The sequence below is a fragment of the Delphinus delphis genome, chromosome 5, assembly GCF_949987515.2.
Source record: "Delphinus delphis chromosome 5, mDelDel1.2, whole genome shotgun sequence".
In the NCBI taxonomy this organism is placed as follows: Eukaryota; Metazoa; Chordata; class Mammalia; order Artiodactyla; family Delphinidae; genus Delphinus; species Delphinus delphis.
Window position 1 is genome coordinate 4,725,473 of NC_082687.1, and position 20,629 is coordinate 4,746,101.

General features: G+C 33.2%; 1 protein-coding gene across 3 annotated transcripts in view; it reads right to left on the minus strand.

Moving 5' to 3' along the window:
• The window catches only part of FSTL5 (follistatin like 5), a 620,880-nt gene that overhangs the window by 92,207 nt on the left and 508,044 nt on the right, over positions 1-20,629 (minus strand). For 2 of the 3 annotated variants that reach the window (XM_060011591.1, XM_060011589.1), the window contains exon 10: positions 5,292-5,318. The exons of the other annotated variant lie outside the window; for it this stretch is intronic. In XM_060011591.1, coding sequence (XP_059867574.1) covers positions 5,292-5,318 — 27 coding nt within the window. The remainder of the gene's footprint in view (positions 1-5,291; positions 5,319-20,629) is intronic. 3 annotated transcript variants of the gene reach the window in all.

The window sequence follows — 20,629 nt, forward strand, 5'->3', positions numbered from 1 at the left end:
TTATTCAGTCAGATATTTTAAAAATTTGCAAAATGTACAACAGTGAGTCTCCTCATTTAATATAACTTCACAAATAATGTGGTATTTATGCCTACATGTAATGGGTTATTTAAAACAAATAAATACATATTTTAATTTTCTCTGTTTTAATTTCTTATATGGTAAATACAAGTGGATAGAAATAACCCACATAAAAAAAGCTCTTGGAGTTGTCAATAATTTTGAGTCCCCAAAAGTCTGACAACCATGTAGGTCTCAATTACCATTCTCTCCTCACTGATGCTTTCTATTGCAGTTTATTACAAAAGCTCCTGACTTCAGTAAAAGCTTTACCACTCTAGTCACGGTCAAGATTAGGACTATGTGCTGTTTTGTCTTTTTTCATCCCCTGTGAAGACAGACACAGGTACTTTGTCTTTTCCAGGTCGACTGTTAATCTAACACAGTATAGTAGCACAAAAAAGTGACCCATAATTTGTTTTTTCTTTGTGAGCTCTTCTTCTCCTTTGTTTTTCTTTCTATACAGAGAGGACATGGCAAGAATTACTTGCAGTCTCATGAGGGAGAAGTATTTCCCAGAGGGTTTTTCAACCAATACTGCACCTTTAAATACATGAGATGGACTGAGAAAAAAATGTATGTAATTCACATTCCTGTCTCAATCCTTTGAGGATTTCTACTCAAGAACAACAGTGTATCATGATAATATAGTTACATTATGTATTATAAATTACATATATATTCCATCGTTTATATCAAGAATAACATTTGGTTAATGTGTGATTATTGGATGAATATTTAAGTCAATAACAAAAATATTTTGTCCTGATGTCTGCCTTCCTCTAACTTAAACCGCCATTACTTTAGCATTTAAATTATGATCAATGGCAAAGTATAATCCTACAAAGCACTGATTTGGTAACCAATCTAAGATAATTCAATGTTTGGTGTTAAAGGCCTTTATTAGTTGATATTATATCATTCTTTTCCCTTTCAAGTGATCCTAAACTTACTCATATTTTTAATATAGAAGAAATTTTTTTTTTTTTTAGCTGAAGAAAAATATAGGCAAAAACAGATGGTCTATATTGCATCTCTCACCTTGAATAACTCAGCAGGGAGGGATTTTTTGTTTCATGAATGTTCCCATTTTTGTACCTCTGTCTTCGGAGTTAAAATCCTTTTCACACACATAACAATACCAAACCATCACACCTCCATGAGATTTCTATGTTATGTTCAACTAAAATTAGACGGACTTCCTCTGTCATTCCTCTAGCAGATATTCTGGGAGTGATTGTGTTAAGCTCTTTATTAGCCACTATTAATCCAGGAAAGTGGGTACTGTATGAACATTATATATTGGTCAGCGTGATATTATCTAAAACCAGTTCTTTTAAGTCAGAATTCAATTTCCTGAACTTCCAAAGATATGCTGAAAAACTTGAATGCAAATTTACGTGATTCATTTCACATTTAATGATTAACATAGCAAAGTTTATAACATAATAGAGTATTTGTTTGCTATGTAGTTTATATTAGGTGAAATCATATGTATAATTATATATGTACACATGTATATGTGTGTATACATATATGCATACGTGTGTGTATACACATATATCTGAAAATGGTTATCTCTTGTCAGATTCATTTTTGACTTGAAAACAGGCTTATGAGATAATTTGAAGCGCTAAAATGTTGACATTTGTTTTCATCAGAGAAGGTAGGGAAGTTGCAAATGAAAATATTGACAGCTTTCATCACTTGGGCGATGGCATCTCAGCCAGCCATTAGAAGGCGTGGTCTCTGCCTCACCCAATTATATGACTCACTAAGTCTCATGAATTTAGAAGCCTTACCCTCTGAAAACTCTTTTTCATTTTAACTATTTCACCAATATTATTGTGAGACAGTAATCTGGTCCTGAGAACCTCAGCAGTTTTTTTTCTCTAAAAATAATTATACAGGAGGCTCAAGTAGCTCATTAAGCAGGCATGCATGCTCCTATATCTCCAATGCTCCCCTGCAGCATGTAATGGTCTGGACAACAAAATGTGAAAAATCTCAGGCTAAAGGAGTTAAGAGCTGACCTGCTTCCGATTATTCCTTTTCCCCCACTTTGGTGATATTATAGTTCACAAAGCTAATCAGATGATGTAACATGTAAACTTTTTTGCAAGATTTCACTGTAATGTCTACTTGTACCTGGTGTTGGTTGGTGTTAATTAGCCCAACTAATATAGAAATTTATTTGAACCATTTCTATACCATATTTATGTGTGAATAGATTCATAAATATTTATAAAGAATAGAAGAGACAATTTTTATAAATATGGAAATATCAATATACATATTTTTGCTTTCAAATCATTAGATGTCACATCAAGCCAGTAGCTTCAGTTAAATATTGATTCTATAGATATTCATCAAAATAATTTCATGTTATAATAAATTTAGAAAATTCTGTGTCATGTAATGAATCACCCGACATCTCTCCTGAAAGTAGTATATTTAGAAGTTCAGCTTAATCCTGCAGTGAATAAAATGTTTTAAGTTCCTTTAATTCATTAGACCTTATAACATATACCCAAACTGTTGTCTACTAAATAAATACTAGGAAATACTTTATTAGATTATATTTGATAACATCATAAAAAATATTGTAGAAGAGACCCAATCCTACTGAATCTTTTAATGTGTATTTTGAAATCATATAGGTAGTAAAATTAGTTGACAATAAGAATGATTTAGCCTTTAATTTACTAGATTGAAAACATCTTTAGAGTAGATACTAGTTCTTATCTTTATATTTCCAGTGCTTTCAAAGTGTTCTACATACAGTAGGCTCTTTAAAATATTTGTCAGTAAATGAGTGAGATACTTCTCTTTGAAAACATTGTATTTTTACACTCCTGCTAACTTGAATCACGGCTAGAAAAGAACTGAAAGGTGAACTCAGAAACAGAGGACACTATTTCATGCTTAAATATCCATGTGATTAATAAGATAATATACACGAAATTCAGTAAAGCTGATTTAGCTCACAAAGTCCTGGATAAGCCAGATTCTGATGTATACATTTAAAAATAATTTTTCAGTTAAACAAAATTTTATAGACCTTACACTTGCATGTAAGTCATATGACATTATGAGAGGTATTATCATTTTAAACTCTCTTTCCATTACTATTCATCTAAAAATGCTTGAAGTTCTTAAATGGGTTCTCCTTGAGATAAATTTCTCTTGGCCTTGGTAAGAACACAAGCATACAAATAGAAAGCACTGCTAGAGTGGAAATAAAAATGGACCACAGAAAAATGTTGTTCATATTAGTTATTATCCTATCTTTTAAAAACAGAGGTAGAAAATGGCTTTGGAAACTTTATTATTTTAATTATTTTTTATGAAATAATTGTACACACAGTTGGGGTTCAGTGATTCCTCAAGCTGGTCTATTATCTCTGGCCACCATTATTATTACATGCAATCGTTTCTAATTGTAATGCCTTGCCGATAACTGTGGCATTATGAAAAGTAATTTACAGATTCCTATGAATCTAAGTATATTATTATCTCAAATGTATTATCTTAAATATTTTTATTTCAAAAAACAAAATGCTCTGATGATAACTCTACATGAAATAAAATATTTAAAAGCTTTCCCCCAAAACATTTCTTGTATAAGTTTTAAAATTACCTGCAAAATGTACTAAATAGCTATGATTTCTCAAGCACATATTCTGTGTCAAAGTCATGAAGAGTAAGCACATCACTGATTGATGGAGAATAATTATTGAGAACATACATCTTCAAAGACTAACAGAAGAAAAATTTAAATAAATAAAAATGATTTCATATAATGAATCTCAGTGTGATTTTAATTAATCTGCAGGTCTCCTATACTTTTAAGGGTAGTCTGAAGAATATTATATTATTATTACATATCAATGAGTATTATAAACTAATAATGTTAATGACTGTTATCAAGGTCAAATTATAAGGAAGAGTTGTTTCACATATTTTAAGGAGATATACATATCACAGATTTGCAAGGTGAGTCCCAAACTGTATTTCAAGCATTGTTTTAGAAAAGTCTGGCTCAGAGAGGTAAAATGACTCATTCAAATTTTCCCAGCAATTAGCCAGCAAAGCTAGATCTGTGGTACCCAGAGAAATATTTGTTTAATCTCAAGAAGGAAGAGAGTATAAAGAAATGTCTAACCCATATGTTAATCATGTCATATCTGTTTCAGTAATGATCACATTTGTACGTTCAAATGTGAAATATCCGAAAGGAATAAAATGAGAAGGTACAGTTACAGTAGAACCTCTTAAGTAAACTGGAGTTTAAAGGAGCCTTTACAAAAGATTTGAGGAGCAAGAAATACCAAGGACAAAAAAAAAAATAAAGTGTTATGCTCATCTTTTACTAATTTTAATGGATCTAAATATTCTAAGATACTTGGACAGTATCTAGCACATTATAAGGGCTCAATAAATGTGTTCTGGTTACTGATATTGTTATTATTCTGCTTCAATAATTTTAGGAAGCTATAACTGGGGAAGAGAAAGTTTTTCTAGGATGGATCCTGAAGGCAGTTATTTTGGCCATTGCGTACCAGGAGTGTAATGACTTATCGATAATTTTCTCCTAAGAATTTAACTACAGCAAACACATTCCTCTTGGTCTTTGTGACTAATTAAGAAAAACAAAGACAATAATAAATGACTGTGGATGGCATTTATTGAGTGCAGACTATATTTAAGGAGTTGATAAAACAACCCTATTGAGAATTAACAACTACCCTTATTTTTGAGATGAGGAATTTGTGACATAGAAAAGCCCTAGGTTACATAATGGTGCAGACTGGATTTGAATCCATGTCCTTCAAGTTTATAAACTATTTTCTAAAATAATTTATTATAGTCCCTTCATAAGGCAATAGTTTTTATAATTCTTCTTTTTCTAATCTAAATCACGGTTTATTACATAAATTATGTTTAAGCTTGCTTTCATTTATTTGACTAATTTTAATTTTATACTCTTAAAAGCATTTCCATATATTGTAATATAACTTCCTGATTATATACCAAAAATAAATCAAGCTGATGAGGAGTTATAACTATGTTTAATGGTAGCAGTGTACAGAAGAATACTGATTTATGATCAAATAAAAATACTGAGCCAAAATAAAAATGAATAAGGCAATTACTAGAACTGATAGTCAATACATCTAAAAGTTAAGCAAAATAATCACAATAATATAAAAAATAATGGAATTTACTACCTTCTTCTCTCCATAATATGTTAGCTACTGCAGCATGTTTAAAAGAAAAAGGAGAAAAAGAAAAATGAGTAAAGAGTGATTCAATTACATAGTAATATAAATAACTATTAAAGAGGTCACAATCTCTAAGGCAGAACATGCACATAAAAATAGTGAGGATGAACTCAACAATCTATATTAATAAAACAGTAAAATGCTGGGAGTATAATAATGTTCTATTCATGTCTTGAAATAGCCAATTCTTCTTCGGAATAAAGATTTTTGTTGATAGACAAAAAAAATTTTATGTATCACTGAAAATAATGGTATATTTAAGTTAATTTTAATAAAATATATCTTTAGAACACACATTAGTAAAGACTATTTATTTGACAGCTTAGTTAAAAGTTACTAATTGAAACAGTTATAATTTTAGAATTCTCATTAATTATAAGTAATGCTTCAACATAATATGTAATATTCCTGAGCAAGATGAGTTCTTGTAAATACAGGATTTTGAACGCAGAAATAGCCTATTTTTAAGTAGTATATGCTTTCACTTTTTAAGCCAGCATAATAAAATATATCCAAATATATCTTGTTTATTTCAATGCACAATAATGCTTCATATTAAATTATTCCTGGACAACAGGTTATTAAATACTGTATAGGGACTAAATCAACATAGAGTTAAAATATTAAGACAGAAATAAAGAAAAATACCAATTAAAAATATTCTCAACAAAATGCCTGATTCCTTTACTAATCCAAATTTATCTAATACTATATAATTTCTCTTTTTTTGAAGTATAGTTGATTTACAATTCTATTAGCTTCAGGTGTACTTATATACTTTCAAAGCAGAATAATACTGGCAAAAAGAAAATGTAACTAAAGGAACAGCTCATCCACATCTAATTACTTCCTGCATATGTTAACCATATTAAACATAATCACTTTTTAAAAACTAAACCCTGATCGTCAGTGTAGCAGAGCCAAGACTGGAATCTAGCACTCCTAGCTGGAGGGTGGAGGTCCAAGTCATGCCGTTTTCAGCACCTACCATAGTATAAAAAATCCTTTTTTGTAGAGTAAGCATTTTTTTGAGATTCTTGGCATTTTGAATTCTTTGGCAATACTTATTCAAATGTGCATTCATGGTACTTGCATCCCTTGAGCACATTTTGTGCTGCTGCTCTTGTTGCCTATGGTGTGCTTGCAATGAATATGTAAAAGGACAGATCCTAGTCACAAGGAGAGAACATGGACCTGAGAAAGGAGAGAACCATGCTAAAAATGATTATAAGCATATGTAATAAGTGCAATTAGAGAAACAAATATCAGGTTCGGTGGCAAGCGACAGGACGGGATAGTCACCTTCAATGGGCAGTGGAGGGACCACTTCATTGGGTTGCTGATGCGCAAGCAAGATGATGCCACCCAAGCTTACGAGGGGATGCCGGGCGCAGGAGGCATGAGATGTTCAAGGTATATCAATGGGACACGTTACAACGTGTTCAGTGAAATTTAAGTAATTGGCTATATTTGGAGGGCAAAACTGATAGAAGATACAGCTGGAGAATTTGACCCTGACAAGGTCAAGAAAGTCTTTTATATTACATGGTACACAGGAGATTAAATTTTCTTCTATAGGCTCATGAAAGATGGAGCCATGATTAGACTAATTTTATTTTTCCGGCTTATAAACAAAGGTAAGTAGACCTATGTTTACTCATATCTCCACCGATGGAATATGGTGTGCCAATTGTGTGCCAGGCATTGTATTCAGCGCTACCATACACAGAATAAAACAGACCCAGGCTCTGTGCTAATCGAGTTTATACACTAGTTGAGGGGGGAAAAAAAAAAAACTGGATTCAAATCATGTAATTTCAAAATTACAAATTTAATATGTTATGAAAGAAAGGAACACAGTAATGTGAATGCTTTTAATGAGTGGATTAGGCATGATCAGTGAAACTGGGGGAAACGTCCTTAATGGTGATGGTGAAGGTGAAGTCTGAAACATGAAGAAGAGGAACCCAGGCAGGGTTGTAGGAATCGGGCTCCCAGACATAGGAAAAGCATGTACAAACCCTAGCGGGTATGTCAAAGCACTGCTATTTTATTATTATTCTTATTATTTCGTCCTGCCACTTGTGGGATCTTAGTTCCCTGACCAGGGATTGAACCCGGCCCCTCAGCATTGAGAGCACAGAGTCCTAACCACCGGGCCGCCAGGGAATTTGCAAACACTGCTATTTTAAAGGACTAATGACAGATATTTTTAAGAGATGCAATCATTTATGAGAAAGTACCAAAAATACATGGTTTGTAATATTAATACCAGATAAAGTAAAATTCAAAGCACTATATAATGAATTTAAAATTATATAAACTAAAAACATAGTATTAAAATATGAAGCAAAATTATTAGGACTAGATACAAAATTTATAAACCAACCATCATATTCTGCTTCTTTCACTCATCACCTTCGGTATTTGAAAAATGAAGGGAAAACCCACAAAGTTCAATAATACAGTTATGATGACTAAATTAGTGTTTTCATAATGAATGTTCTGTAACAAAAACAGGAAGTGTTTTCAAGTTTTCTTGAAAGATAATCAAGAGTAGTCACAAAGTAACTGGAAAATAGAAAGTCTTTCTGTATTCTGTAAGTATATTCCAATAATCATAAATTGTTAAGACATTTTCTGACAATAAAGCAAATATGAAAATGTATTACAAGTATTTAAACCCACTAAATCCTTCAACAAATTAAATATTTAAAAAATAAAATAATAATTCATATAAAACAACAAAAATGCAAAAATAAAATTCAATATGTGGACCCAAAGACTTTTGGCCAAAAGATAATGCATAGGCTTAATTAATTCATCGCTGAACAAAATATATGAGGGAGAGAGAGAGAGAGAGAGAGGAAAAAAGTAGAAAGAGGAGGAGATGGGGAGTCAGGAAAGAGGGAAGAAAGAAGAAATGTTTGTAGCTATGATAATTTTAAATCAATGTAGAATCTTTTGGTAATAAATTTGATAATCTATATCATAAAAATTCCAAGGAACTATAAATATCCAAACTGAATGTAAAGAAGAAATTTGAATAAAAATAACCATGGTGCTAATTAAACCACTTTCAAAAACAGTTTCCTCCCAAGATGCTCTTAGAGTCTAAGGCTTATATAAAAAGTATTTACTTTCAAGAATTATACAATTCCAGTTGTATTCAGTGTTGTTAGAATATAGATCAAGATGGAAACGTTCCCATTCAGTTTGTAAAGTCAGCAAAAGGGATGCCAATAAGTGATAATAATAGCAAAGCAAAGAGAATTACAGGATACTTTCACTAATGACAAAAATGACAAATAAAATGCAAGTGAAATTCACCAGGATATTAAAAGTTTGATCATAGACAGGAATCCTCTTGGAATGAAAAAAGGATTTGGTAGAAATTTAGTTAAGAAATCAATTCATCTGATATAATATATTAGAATATCAAATGAGAATGACAAATATAATTTAAATTTAAAAACATAATCTGATGAAATGTATCACATATTACTAAGTGTAATATACTCTTAGTAACCTGGCAAACTAAGAGTAGAGGCATATTTTATATTAATATAAATGTGTTTGTTAAATGTTAAAAATTAACTAGAAATTTATTTTGACAAACCACTTTATTAAGCCCAGAAACAAATATAAATTATATAAGCACTGTAAACTTGTAAATAAAATAATCAAAATTTGAAGCTAAAATGAGTCACAAAGGTTAAATTAAAATGACACATAAAAATCACAAGAGAATTCAGTTAGGCGACAAGACATAAGATAAATACCCCAAATTCTATATTCTTATGTAAGAATTAGAAGATACAATAGAAGATTTCATTTACAATAGCCTCAAAGTATATCAATGATTTACTAAAATATAAAAAATACAGGAAATCAAGTGTAACATTCACTAAAAATATACTAGATGGGACATTATATTATCCCTAGATCAAGAGAATAAATCTTATAAAGATAAAATTTATTCTGAAAATACTTAATTTAAAAATGTCATGTATTGTTATTGTCTGTTTAGAATATGTTTTATATATTTATTGTACAAAGTCAGAATGTGCATTACATTAAAAAAATACTTAGAATTCAATTACACAGGTTAAATAACCAAGTCTATTTTCCTTATATGGCTCTTCATTATTTTTTTAAATTTTTACATAAATGTGTACATGAAAGGGGGAGCTTCTGACACAATATATAAATATGTGACAGATAAAAATTCATTTATCATAACCTGGCTAGTCTAATCTTAATCACTGTGCACTATTCCATCATATGGATTTCTACTTTTAAAAATACAATTGTTCATTGTTTGTCAACTTAAACCTAGTACCTAAATCAAAGACTAGTATAAGTGATAGGGACTCAATAAATATTTTTGGTTGATCAGTCATATAGATGTATGCATGTACACGTACGTGTACATGTGTGTGTGCACTGCAATGACCCTCTTTCTAGCTACTTTTTTGCATTAGCATACAGCTCTACAAGACGTCTGGCTATGTTTAAAGCCACTGACACCTGTTGCCAGGTGGATTTCCAAAAGGTTGCTGTCAGCACCATCAGCTGTCCAGGAAAGTATTCATCCCACCACACTCAAGGTGGACTATTAATGTGTATGTGTGTATGAGCATGCATGTGTGTGCAGGCTTACCAAGTGTGAATAAATATTATCTCTTACATATATTAGTTTGCTTTTAAATTATATTGACTCTGCTTGCACATATATAAATAAAACTCTCCTCTATTTATATACTTAATCGCTTATCTATTGGGATGTAACTTTGATAATTTTTACATTTTTAATAGCTGCTTATAGATTAGAATAACTCTATTTTGTCACATTAATTTATTCTTCATAAAATATAAACAGCAACTTATAATAAATGCAGGCTTGATGATGCCACTCATTTGCTTAAAAACATAATGCATGTATCTGTGTTTGTGTGTGTGTGTGTGTGTGTGTGTGTGTGTGTGTAAGCTCAAAATCTTTAGCATACATAGCACATACGGTCTTCCATGATATGCCTGTGTCATCCTAAAGTCACATTCCAAACATCAAGTTATTCTGAATCTCTTTATTGTTACACATGTATTACATTTGCATGAATAGCCTCACCAAAATTCTTCACCTAACTTGACCATAATTGTCCTTTAAGATCCAACTTAGCTTTTATCTATAGTTAGCCTGTCTAGAACCAGGAGTTGGGTTAAATGACTCTTTTTCTCTACATATGAGATCCTATGAAACATCTGTGGCCTTCCATAATGTACCATACCTACATTATCTGTCCTGAAATCTTTCATTTATAATTAGATAATGAAAACCTCAAAGTTACAGACCTCCAGTATTCAATACTTATCCACAACTTAACTGAAATGTAAATTTCTTTTTGAAGATAACATATGTCTTATAATGAAAATGTCGTTCAATGGAACAGATGTGTAGACATCCAGAACTTTTATCAATGCTCTTTTCATAAATTGCTTTATTTTGTAAATTAGGGACTTGCAATTATATTCAAATGATGGATGCCATATTAAGTATGCTATCTCTATGAGAAAACACATGTGGAGGGTGAATATTACATAAGCAAAAGCAATTACATAGTTAACTACAGAGCAGCATGCTATAACACTGAACAGCTATTTTCCTTGGCTACTCATGTGTAAATTGCTTGGCCTTTCAACTAAATAAGTTCTTTGCTCATCCTTGTCTTTGTCTGAAAGTGTAAGGTTGGAACCAGTGCAAAACATTTTTTGATAAGCTACATTTATGTAAGTGTAACATTTTAGCTAGATGTCTTATTGACTGTTTCTCCATTTGAACTTAAAAAATTGACTTAACTTCAGAAGGCAAATGAAAAAGGGCAACGGCAAAAGAAAATATAGACAAAAATTTAATGTATCTGAAAAAATGTGTGGTTTGTGTCATGGTAGTTGAAATTTCTTTGAATGTACATATGGAGAAGGAAATGAGACATTAAAACATACTATTTTGGGGATGGAAACTATATAAGATATGCCAGATACACTGCCTGCCATATGCCAAATTCAAACCCACTTTTAAGTAAAACTGTCACTCTTTTAGCACTGACTGAAGACGATTCTCCCAGGACTACAGATTCCCAACCTAGTGTCTAGAATTATCTGATTAGGCTATAGTGCCAAGCTTACATTAAAGCATACAACCTGAAACTAGAGACGACTCCATGGTTTTAAATTCTATGAAGTGATGACATAGGATAATAATATTCTTTTGGGGGTGTAATTTGAATCAAGAAATCATGTTAGAAAGCCAAGAGTACAGAGAACTGGAATTGTAAGAATGCATAGCAAAAGGCACCATGACATAGAATTAGGGCTGTGATAATTTGTGATCATGCAGATCAGGAATCAATTAGATGTGAACAGGAGGAAGACCTATGCAACACATGGGAGAAGCAGGAGTCTCAGCTGTTGTCTATGTAAAGTTGGTTTCTAGGTTCTGAATGCAGATACATCTCTGACTGCTTCACATTGCCTGTTCAACATTCACATCCATTTTTAAATAACCTATACTTAACCAAAGAGAGAGAGTCTACTCCTGGTGACAAAGTGAGTCAGATTGAAACCAAGACAATGTAAGAATTATTCCCATGTCAAGAGGTAGAACTGTCATTATACACAGGTGATGTGATAATATATATAGAAAAACCTAAAGACTCCACACAAAATACTAGAACTGATAAATGAATTCAACAAGGTAGCAGGATACAAGACTAACATAAAGAAATCGGTTTCATTTCTTTACACTAACAATGAAATATCAGAAAGAGAATGTAAACAAACAATCCCTTTTACAATCCCATCAAAATAAAATAAAATAATTAGGAATGAACCTCACCAAGGAGGTGAAAGACTTATATGCTGAGAACTATAAAAACAGATAAAGGGAACTGAAGATGATTTAAAGAAATGGAAAGATATCCAGTGCTCTTGGATTGGAAGAATTAATATTGTTAAAATGGCTATATTACCCAAAGCAATCTACAGCTTTAATGCAATACCTATTTAAAAAAACCTATGACATATTTCACAGGACTAGAGCAAATACTCCTAAAATGTATATGGAACACTAAAAGACCCAGAATTGCCAAAGCAATCATGAGCAAAAAGAACAAAACTGGAGGCATAACCCTCCTAGACTTCAGCCAATACTACAAAACTACAGTAATCAAAACAGCATGGTACTGGCACAAAAACATACAGATGAATGGAAGAGAATAAAGAGCCCAGAAGTAAACTTATACACCTATGGACAATTAATTTTCGACAAAGGAGGCAAAAATCTACAATGGAGAAATGACAGTGTCTTCAGCAAGTGGTGTTGGGAAAGGTGGACAGCCAAATGTAAATCACTGAGGTTAGAACACACCTTCACACCATACATGAAAATAAACTCAAAATGGCTTCGAGACAAATATAAGACAAGACATCATAAAACTCCTAACAGAAAACATAGGCAAACCATTCCCCAACATAAATCATAACAATGTTTTCTTAGGTCCATCCCGCAAAGCAATAGAAATAAAAGCAAAAATAAACAAATGGACCTAATCAAACTTATAAGCTCTGCACAGCAAAGGAAACCACAAAACGAAAAGACAACCTATGGACTGGGAGAAAATATGTGCAAATGATGCAACCATCAAGGGCTTAATGTGCAAACTATAAAAACAGCTCCTATAACTCAATAACAAAAAAACAAACAAGCCAATCAAAAAATGGACAGAAGACCTAAATAGATATGTCTTCAAAGAAGACATACAGATGGCCAATAGGCACATTGAAAGATATTCATCAACACTAAGTATTAGAGAAATGCAAATCAAAGCAACAATGAGGTACCACCTCACAACAGTCAGAATAGCTATCTTTTAAAAATCTACAAATAATAAATGCTGGAGAGGGTTTGGAGAAAAAGGAACCCTCTTACACTGTTGGTGGGTTTGTAAATTGTTGAAGCCACTATGGAAAACAGTATGAGGTTCCTCGAAAAACTAAAAATAGAGTTGCCATATGATCCAGCCATCCCACTACTGTGCATATACCCAGACAAAACTATAATTTGAAAAGATACATGCATCCCTATGTTCATAACAGCACTATTTACAATAGCCAAGACATGGAAACAGTTATATATATATATAACTGAGTCACTTTGCTGTACAGAAGACATTCAACACAAGACTGTAAATCAACTATACTTCAATAATTTTTTTAAAAGAATTATTCCCATGTCAAAGAGTTAAGCTATTGCATGAAACAAATGAAAATGGTACCCATCTTTCCTTCCAATGCCAAACCAAGTAAGCATATTGTCTGCAGTGGTTATAACATGATGAGTAAGAAAGTATCTCAAACTCAGCGGCTTAAAACAACAAAAAGCATGTATGTCTTTATGGAGGTTTTTTTGGCCAGAGGGGGCGCTCTGGCTTGGGCTTTCTCATGAGGCTTCAGTCATCTGCAGGCTTGACTTGGGCTGGAAGATCCACTTCCATGCAGGTTCACTTGAATGGCTGGGAATTTGGTGCCAGCTGTTGGCAGGAGGTTTCAGTTTACTTCTGGGACTCACCCCAAGGCTGCTTAAGTGTCCCCCTATGCTGGCAGTTGGCTTTCTCCATAATAAGTGATCCAAGAGAGCAAGGCAGAGCCATAATGCCCTTCATGAACTGTCTTCAAAAGCCATACACCTTCCCCTGTACCCTACTTTATTTATGATAGAGGGAGACCTGATCTGTTTCAATGTGGGAAGAGACTACAAGGGTGAGTGAAACAGAAGAGGAGGAACATTAGGACTATGCTGGACACCACTCAGTGTTAGTGTAACAGACTGCTTACTAAGCAAACATCAAGAAAACCTAACTTCCTCTTAGCCAGATTGCCAAGACCTAAGCTTCTTTTCATATAGAAATGCTAAGCCTACTACTGTCAGGAAGCGACTCGATTTTGAGAATTCTTCATACAAAAGACTGGCTGTGGTTTTTACATGATAAACAATAAACAGTGACATTATTAAACAACTGTGGGTAATTAGCTGCAGATATATAAGAGAACAACTTTGCCTTCTAATTCACTTATACACCCTGCTATTTTAGGTAGATGGCAAGCAAAGTTACTTCCTCATTTGCTTTGACTTCCTCATCTAGAAAATACATCACATGGTGAATTAGAGAATTTGAAAAATAAAATGATTATCGCACATTTTAAGTAGTACACGGCACATAATGTTTTATATATATAAAGTACTTAGTTCTCCTAAGTAGAACTCAAGATCATCATACCTATAGAAATTAAATTAATAGAGAGGTAGCAAAAAAAAAAAAAAGTTGCATAAAAGTATATTCTAACCTATCATTAGGGCTACCAGAGGATTCTCTTTATTATCATTTGAGAGAACAAAATTATTAGAAAAATAGAAGACTACTTGGATGTTAATTAGCATATGTGCAAAGAATTAAAGATGGTAGACTTTAAAGCTGTAGCAATGAATATCAGTTTTTATAAAAGGGTATTATTTCTAGCAATTTTTATCCCTCTCGTATTCTGAACTCCCCACTATTTAATATGTATTCAAATATACATATTTAATATATTTATATTACATACAATGTTAACATATGGATCTAATTATATTTAAACATGGTATAAAATAAAAGATATACATTCTCTGAAGGAAACTGGCTACATTAAAAAGTTATTTATCATTCAGGTAAGTGAAGATTTTTAGATAAATATTTTGAGAGGGAAATTACACATTATAATCCACAAATGCATTAAATATCATGATATTTAAGGCATTCTGGTTAAATATATAGTTTATAATTCAGTTACATTTGCTTATCTCTAAAGACATTACAAAACAGATATAAAACAGGGCAATGAAAGTCAGCAGACACCTTAACAACATAATCACTGAAGTAGGCCATAACCTTAGCATTGGAAATTTCGTCACAAGATTAGTCGTCACAAGATTTTAAAGTATATTGGAAATTTACGCTGCCTGAGAAAGTGTTCATGTAGAAAATGACATAATGTCTCATAAAACAAGCTGATTATAAGTTAACAGAGGTTAACTTCTTCTTGGAACAGATTTCTAAAGAAATTGCATGACATAGAACAGAAAATCAGGCAGTATGAAGATTTTATGAGCATTCAACGAGCTAAAAATGTTCAGTTGCTTAGAACAGTGCCTGGCATGGGCACACACACACAAACACAGTAGTGTATGTATACACACAAAACATGTTTATATACATAAGTGCACATGTACTTTTTTGAAAATGAATATGTATTTTTGCTAAACATACATATAAACATAACTTCAAAGATAAGAACTTTATATTATGACTCAAAAATGAAGCAACTTGCAGCAGTAATATGGCTTATATATCTTGTCTTGTCTTGCAGAGAAACAGTATAACATTTGAGTGTACACAGCGTGGAGGAACAGATATTTACATGCCCCTTCAGACATTCTTTCTCAAATATGAAAGGGCTTATTAGCAGGCCAATGGCAAGTTCCATAGTAAATTCAATTTGCTTTTTAAAATTGGTTCAAGTGTTTACATTGTGTTGATCAAAGTGAATTCCACATTGCTTCTGATTTGCTTTTACACAATAGCTCCAGGCTCGGCACTGTTAAACAATAATGTGAAACCTGACATTCTCAATCTGTTAAATCCCCATCCTACAGCAATAAGGTCACGTATTGTTGGATTAAAAGGATGGCTAACCCTAGAACTGAAATTTTCTTCTCCAAAGTACCTTAAATATGTCTTTGTTCTCATACAATTTTATGATAGAGAACCCAGATATGTGTTGTATAGTAAGAATTTTGAGGGAAAAATGTTAATTGGAGAATTACAAACTAATAATGACATTCATAAAGGAATTTCAGCTTAGTCATGGAAGAACTTGTGATCTTAAATTACAAAATATCCTGAAGGTCCCAAGATGCGTTAGCTGTACACAGCACATCCAACTTGTTCATTGAGCCATTTGTTGAATAGGATTAGGCCAATTCAATGGCAGCCTGATGTCTCTCTTACTATTTTTTCTGGGATAATTTTTCTTCTATCTGACATAATTCTGAAAGTAGTATTTACTCAAAAGACGTTAGTCTCTTTGTTTTGCTCACATTAGTGGAGAGCAAATGGCAGGTCCTGCTTAAAATGACACCATAAGCTGTTAGGTTCTCAACTTTTCAGGGCATTGTCACTTACTACTCTGTTTTCCTAAAATTCTTGATGTATCCTAGTTATTAGGATTTTTTAAAACATTTTTTTGATGTGGACCATTTTTTAAAGTCTTTATTGCATTTGTTACAATACTGCTTCTGTTTTATGTTTGGTTTTTTGGCTGCGAGGCCTGTGGGATCTTAGCTCCCCAACCAGGGATCAAACCCTCACCACCTGCACTGGAAAATGAAGTCTTAACCACTGGACCACCAGGGAGGTCCCTAGTTATTATAATTTACCTACATGTTTTAAAAACATATTATTTAGATGAATGAAGTCAGACTCATGGTGTTTTAATTTGCAAATGATATGACCGATTAGGGATTAATATACAACATATAAAAATAGTTCATACAACTCAACATCAAAACAAACAAACAAAAAGCAACCACATTAAAAAATGGGCAGAAGAATTGAATAGATAATTTTCCAAAGAAGACATGTGGCCAACAGGCACATGAAAAGATGCTCATTAGAGTCATTAGAGAAATGCAAATCAAAACCACAATGAGATATTAACTCACACTTGTCAGAAAGGCTATCATGAAAAGGAACAAAAATAACAAATGTTGGCGAGGGTGTGGAGAAAAGGGAACCCTTGTGCACTGTTGGTGGGAATGTAAATTGGTGCAGCCACTCTGGAAAACTGTACAGAGATTTCTCAAAACACTAAAAATAGAACTACAAAACAACCCAGCAATTCCACTCCCAGGTATATATCCAAAAAAAACCAAAAAGGAATTCGGAAAGTTACATGCACCCCAATGTGCACAGCACCATTATTTACAGTTGCCAAGATATGGAAGCAACCTAAGTGTCCATCAACAGCTGACTGGATGTGGTGTACATATATAATGGAATAGTACTCAGCCATAAAGAGAATGAAATTTTGCCATTTTAAGCAACACTGATGGACTTGGAAGGCATTATGCTAAGTGAAATAAGTGAGACAGAGAAAGACAAATACTGCATGATGTCACTTATATGTGGAATCTAAAAAATACAACAAACTAGTGAATATAACCAAAAAGAAGCAGACTCACAGATATAGAGAACAAACTAGTGGTTACCGGTGGGGAGAGGCAACATAGGGGTGGGGAAGTGAGAGGCACAAACCATTGGGTGTAAGATAGGCTCAAGGGTGTACTATACGTCATAGGGGATATAATCAATATTTTGTAATAACTGTAAATGGAAAGTAACCTTAAAAATTTTTAATTTTTTAAATTTGAAAGTAAAAAAAAAAAAGACAATAGTGTATTTAAAAAGGGATGACAATATAGTGAAACCAGAAAAATGTCTGAAGTCATCCACAGTTTTTTGTTTGTTCATTTTTGCTTCTTACGTTGTCCCATTAAAACTCCTGGTCATAATGCTACCTGATTTTATTTATTTATTTATTTATTTTGCAGTACGTGGGCCTTTCACTATTGTGGCCTCTCCTGTTGCGGAGCACAGGCTCCGCGGCCATGGCTCACGGGACCAGTGGCTCCGCGGCATGGGGGATCTTCCCAGACCGGGGCACGAACCTGCGTCCCCTGCATCGGCAGGCGGACTCTCATCCACTGCACCACCAGGGAAGCCCTGCTACCTGATTTTAAATCTCTAATCTTTCAGGAGCCTTCTCCGTGAGACACTGTCATCCCTGATTTTAAATGCCTGAAGATGAGATTGAGAAACAAAATTCTTCCTCATCACGTTAGAAGGGAAAATTAAAACATGAAGAAGTGACGTCAGTGTCTAAAACCAGGTAAAGAAACCACCACTACACATTAAGATTAGAAATCTGGAGTTACTGCCCATATTACTTTAACATGTATCGTCTTCTTAATCTGAAACCTTATTGCTACTCCTGGGAGCTGCTACTTCAAACTGTTACACTGGAGAAACAATGGTGGAAAATCATAAAAGGAATAAACTATCTTTTTAATTGGGGTATAGTTGCTTTACAACCTGTAACTAACACAATACTGTAAATCAACTATGCTTCAATTACAAAAAAATTTAAAAAAGGAATAAACCATTCTGTTCTCCTCTAATTCTTTCCTCTCTCCCCTCCTTTCCCATCCCCACTCCAACACAAAACAGATTCTGTATTAGTAAGAGAGAACAATGCCAGCTGCCCTTCTTCCTTCCATTGTCAGAACTGAAAAAAGATCAGAACAAACAACAGTGAAACTCCAGCAGCTGTAGTGACTGCAACAGAGTAAAAGAGAATGGGGTCAAAGATGCTCAGAGAGAAGTGACAGGAAGAGAAATAAACTAGGCCAAGTAGCAGTAGTGTAGCCAGCTGTGCTGTGGGAAGAGTGAACGCTGGCACTGAAACATGAGAGCATTTTCAGTTGAAGCCGTCTGATACCGCAGGGACTCCACACGTGTAACCTTTAATTATTGCTCACTCTTGAAAATAAGATGCAGTCAGGCATGACTTCCAGAATGTGATATAAAAACGGTTTCCCTATATATATGTATTAGCATACAGTATTTGTTTTTCTCTTTCTGACTTACTTCACTCTGTATGACAGACTCTGGATCCATCCACCTCACTACAAATAACAGACACAGGAAGGGGGAAGGGTAAGCTGGGACGAAGTGAGAGAGTGGCATGGACATATATACACTACCAAACGTAAAACAGATAGCTAGTGGGAAGCAGCCGCATAGCACAGGGAGATCAGCTCAGTGCTTTGTGACCACCTAGAGGGGTGGGATAGGGAGGGTGGGAGGGAGATCCAAGAGGGAGGAGATATGGGAACATATGTATATGTATAGCTGACTCACTTTGTTATAAAGCAGCAACTAGCACACCACTGTAAAGCAATTATACTCCAATGAAGATGTTTAAAAAAAAAAAAAGGTTTCCCTCCTATATATGTATATGTATTTTTTACTAACATTCCGTATGAAACTTACCTTTCCCACACTCTACAAGAAAGAACATCAAAGGAAAATGATCAGATTTGAATAAAACTCTGAAATGTTTGTTCCAAGGGCATTTTTTCCAACTTGAGCATACAATTTTTCATGTGACTAGGAGATTCAAGAAGGGAGTTTAGCTTCACAGGAGTAACAGACTACGTAAGATACAAGAGTAAACGAATCGCCAGTTGCGACACATGCTCATAAAGGCATAAGCAATTCCTCAGTAAATCTGAGCCTCAAAACAGTTTGCTGTTAAAAACAAATATCAGATATTTCATCTGTAACACTTTCTTGAATAGTCCTATTCCTAGCATTTTTCACTTTTACCCATTTTTACCATTTACATAATTTTTATCCATTGTTCAACATATTTAAGAAAAATTTGAAGCTAAAATTATTGAAGCAGAATAACAGTATCTGAGTAATACTGAGCCCTTATTATGTGCTAGACATGGTGCCAAGTATCTTAGAATACTGGAGCCATTAAAATTTTATTTCTACCAATATCTCTAATTGAGTTAATTTCTCTAATAATTTAAAAAAAGCAATTAGCTGTACAGTGGAAACTAACACAACATTGTAAAGCAACTACACTCCAATAAAAATTAATTTAAAAAAAGCAAAATAAAGCAAGCATGTGCTAAAAGTGAGTCTAATCAAATAGTTTGGAGTAGAATAATAATGTTCTAAAAACAAATTAATGAGCAGAGTATCCACTTATTTATGTATCAAACAAAATGTTTTCAGATGAGTTTCTGTAGCCAGAATTGTGTCCTGGCCAACATTGTACCCATTGGTATGAAGTAAACATTGCTCAGGGGCCACAAAAGCATAAAGTCGGCAGTAGATTATCTCTTATCTATTATTAAAATAGAATCTTTTCAGTGTTAACTTTGCTCTAATTTAATGGATACAAATTAATAGGCACAAGCAGCCTAAGGCATAATTTTAGTCCTTGACTATTTTAATATGATTATTTATTAAAAATAATATTTTATGAACGTTTTCTTCTTAGACGCTCAAACAGGCTGATAAATCAAGTAACACTATCTTTTGGGAAATGCCATTATG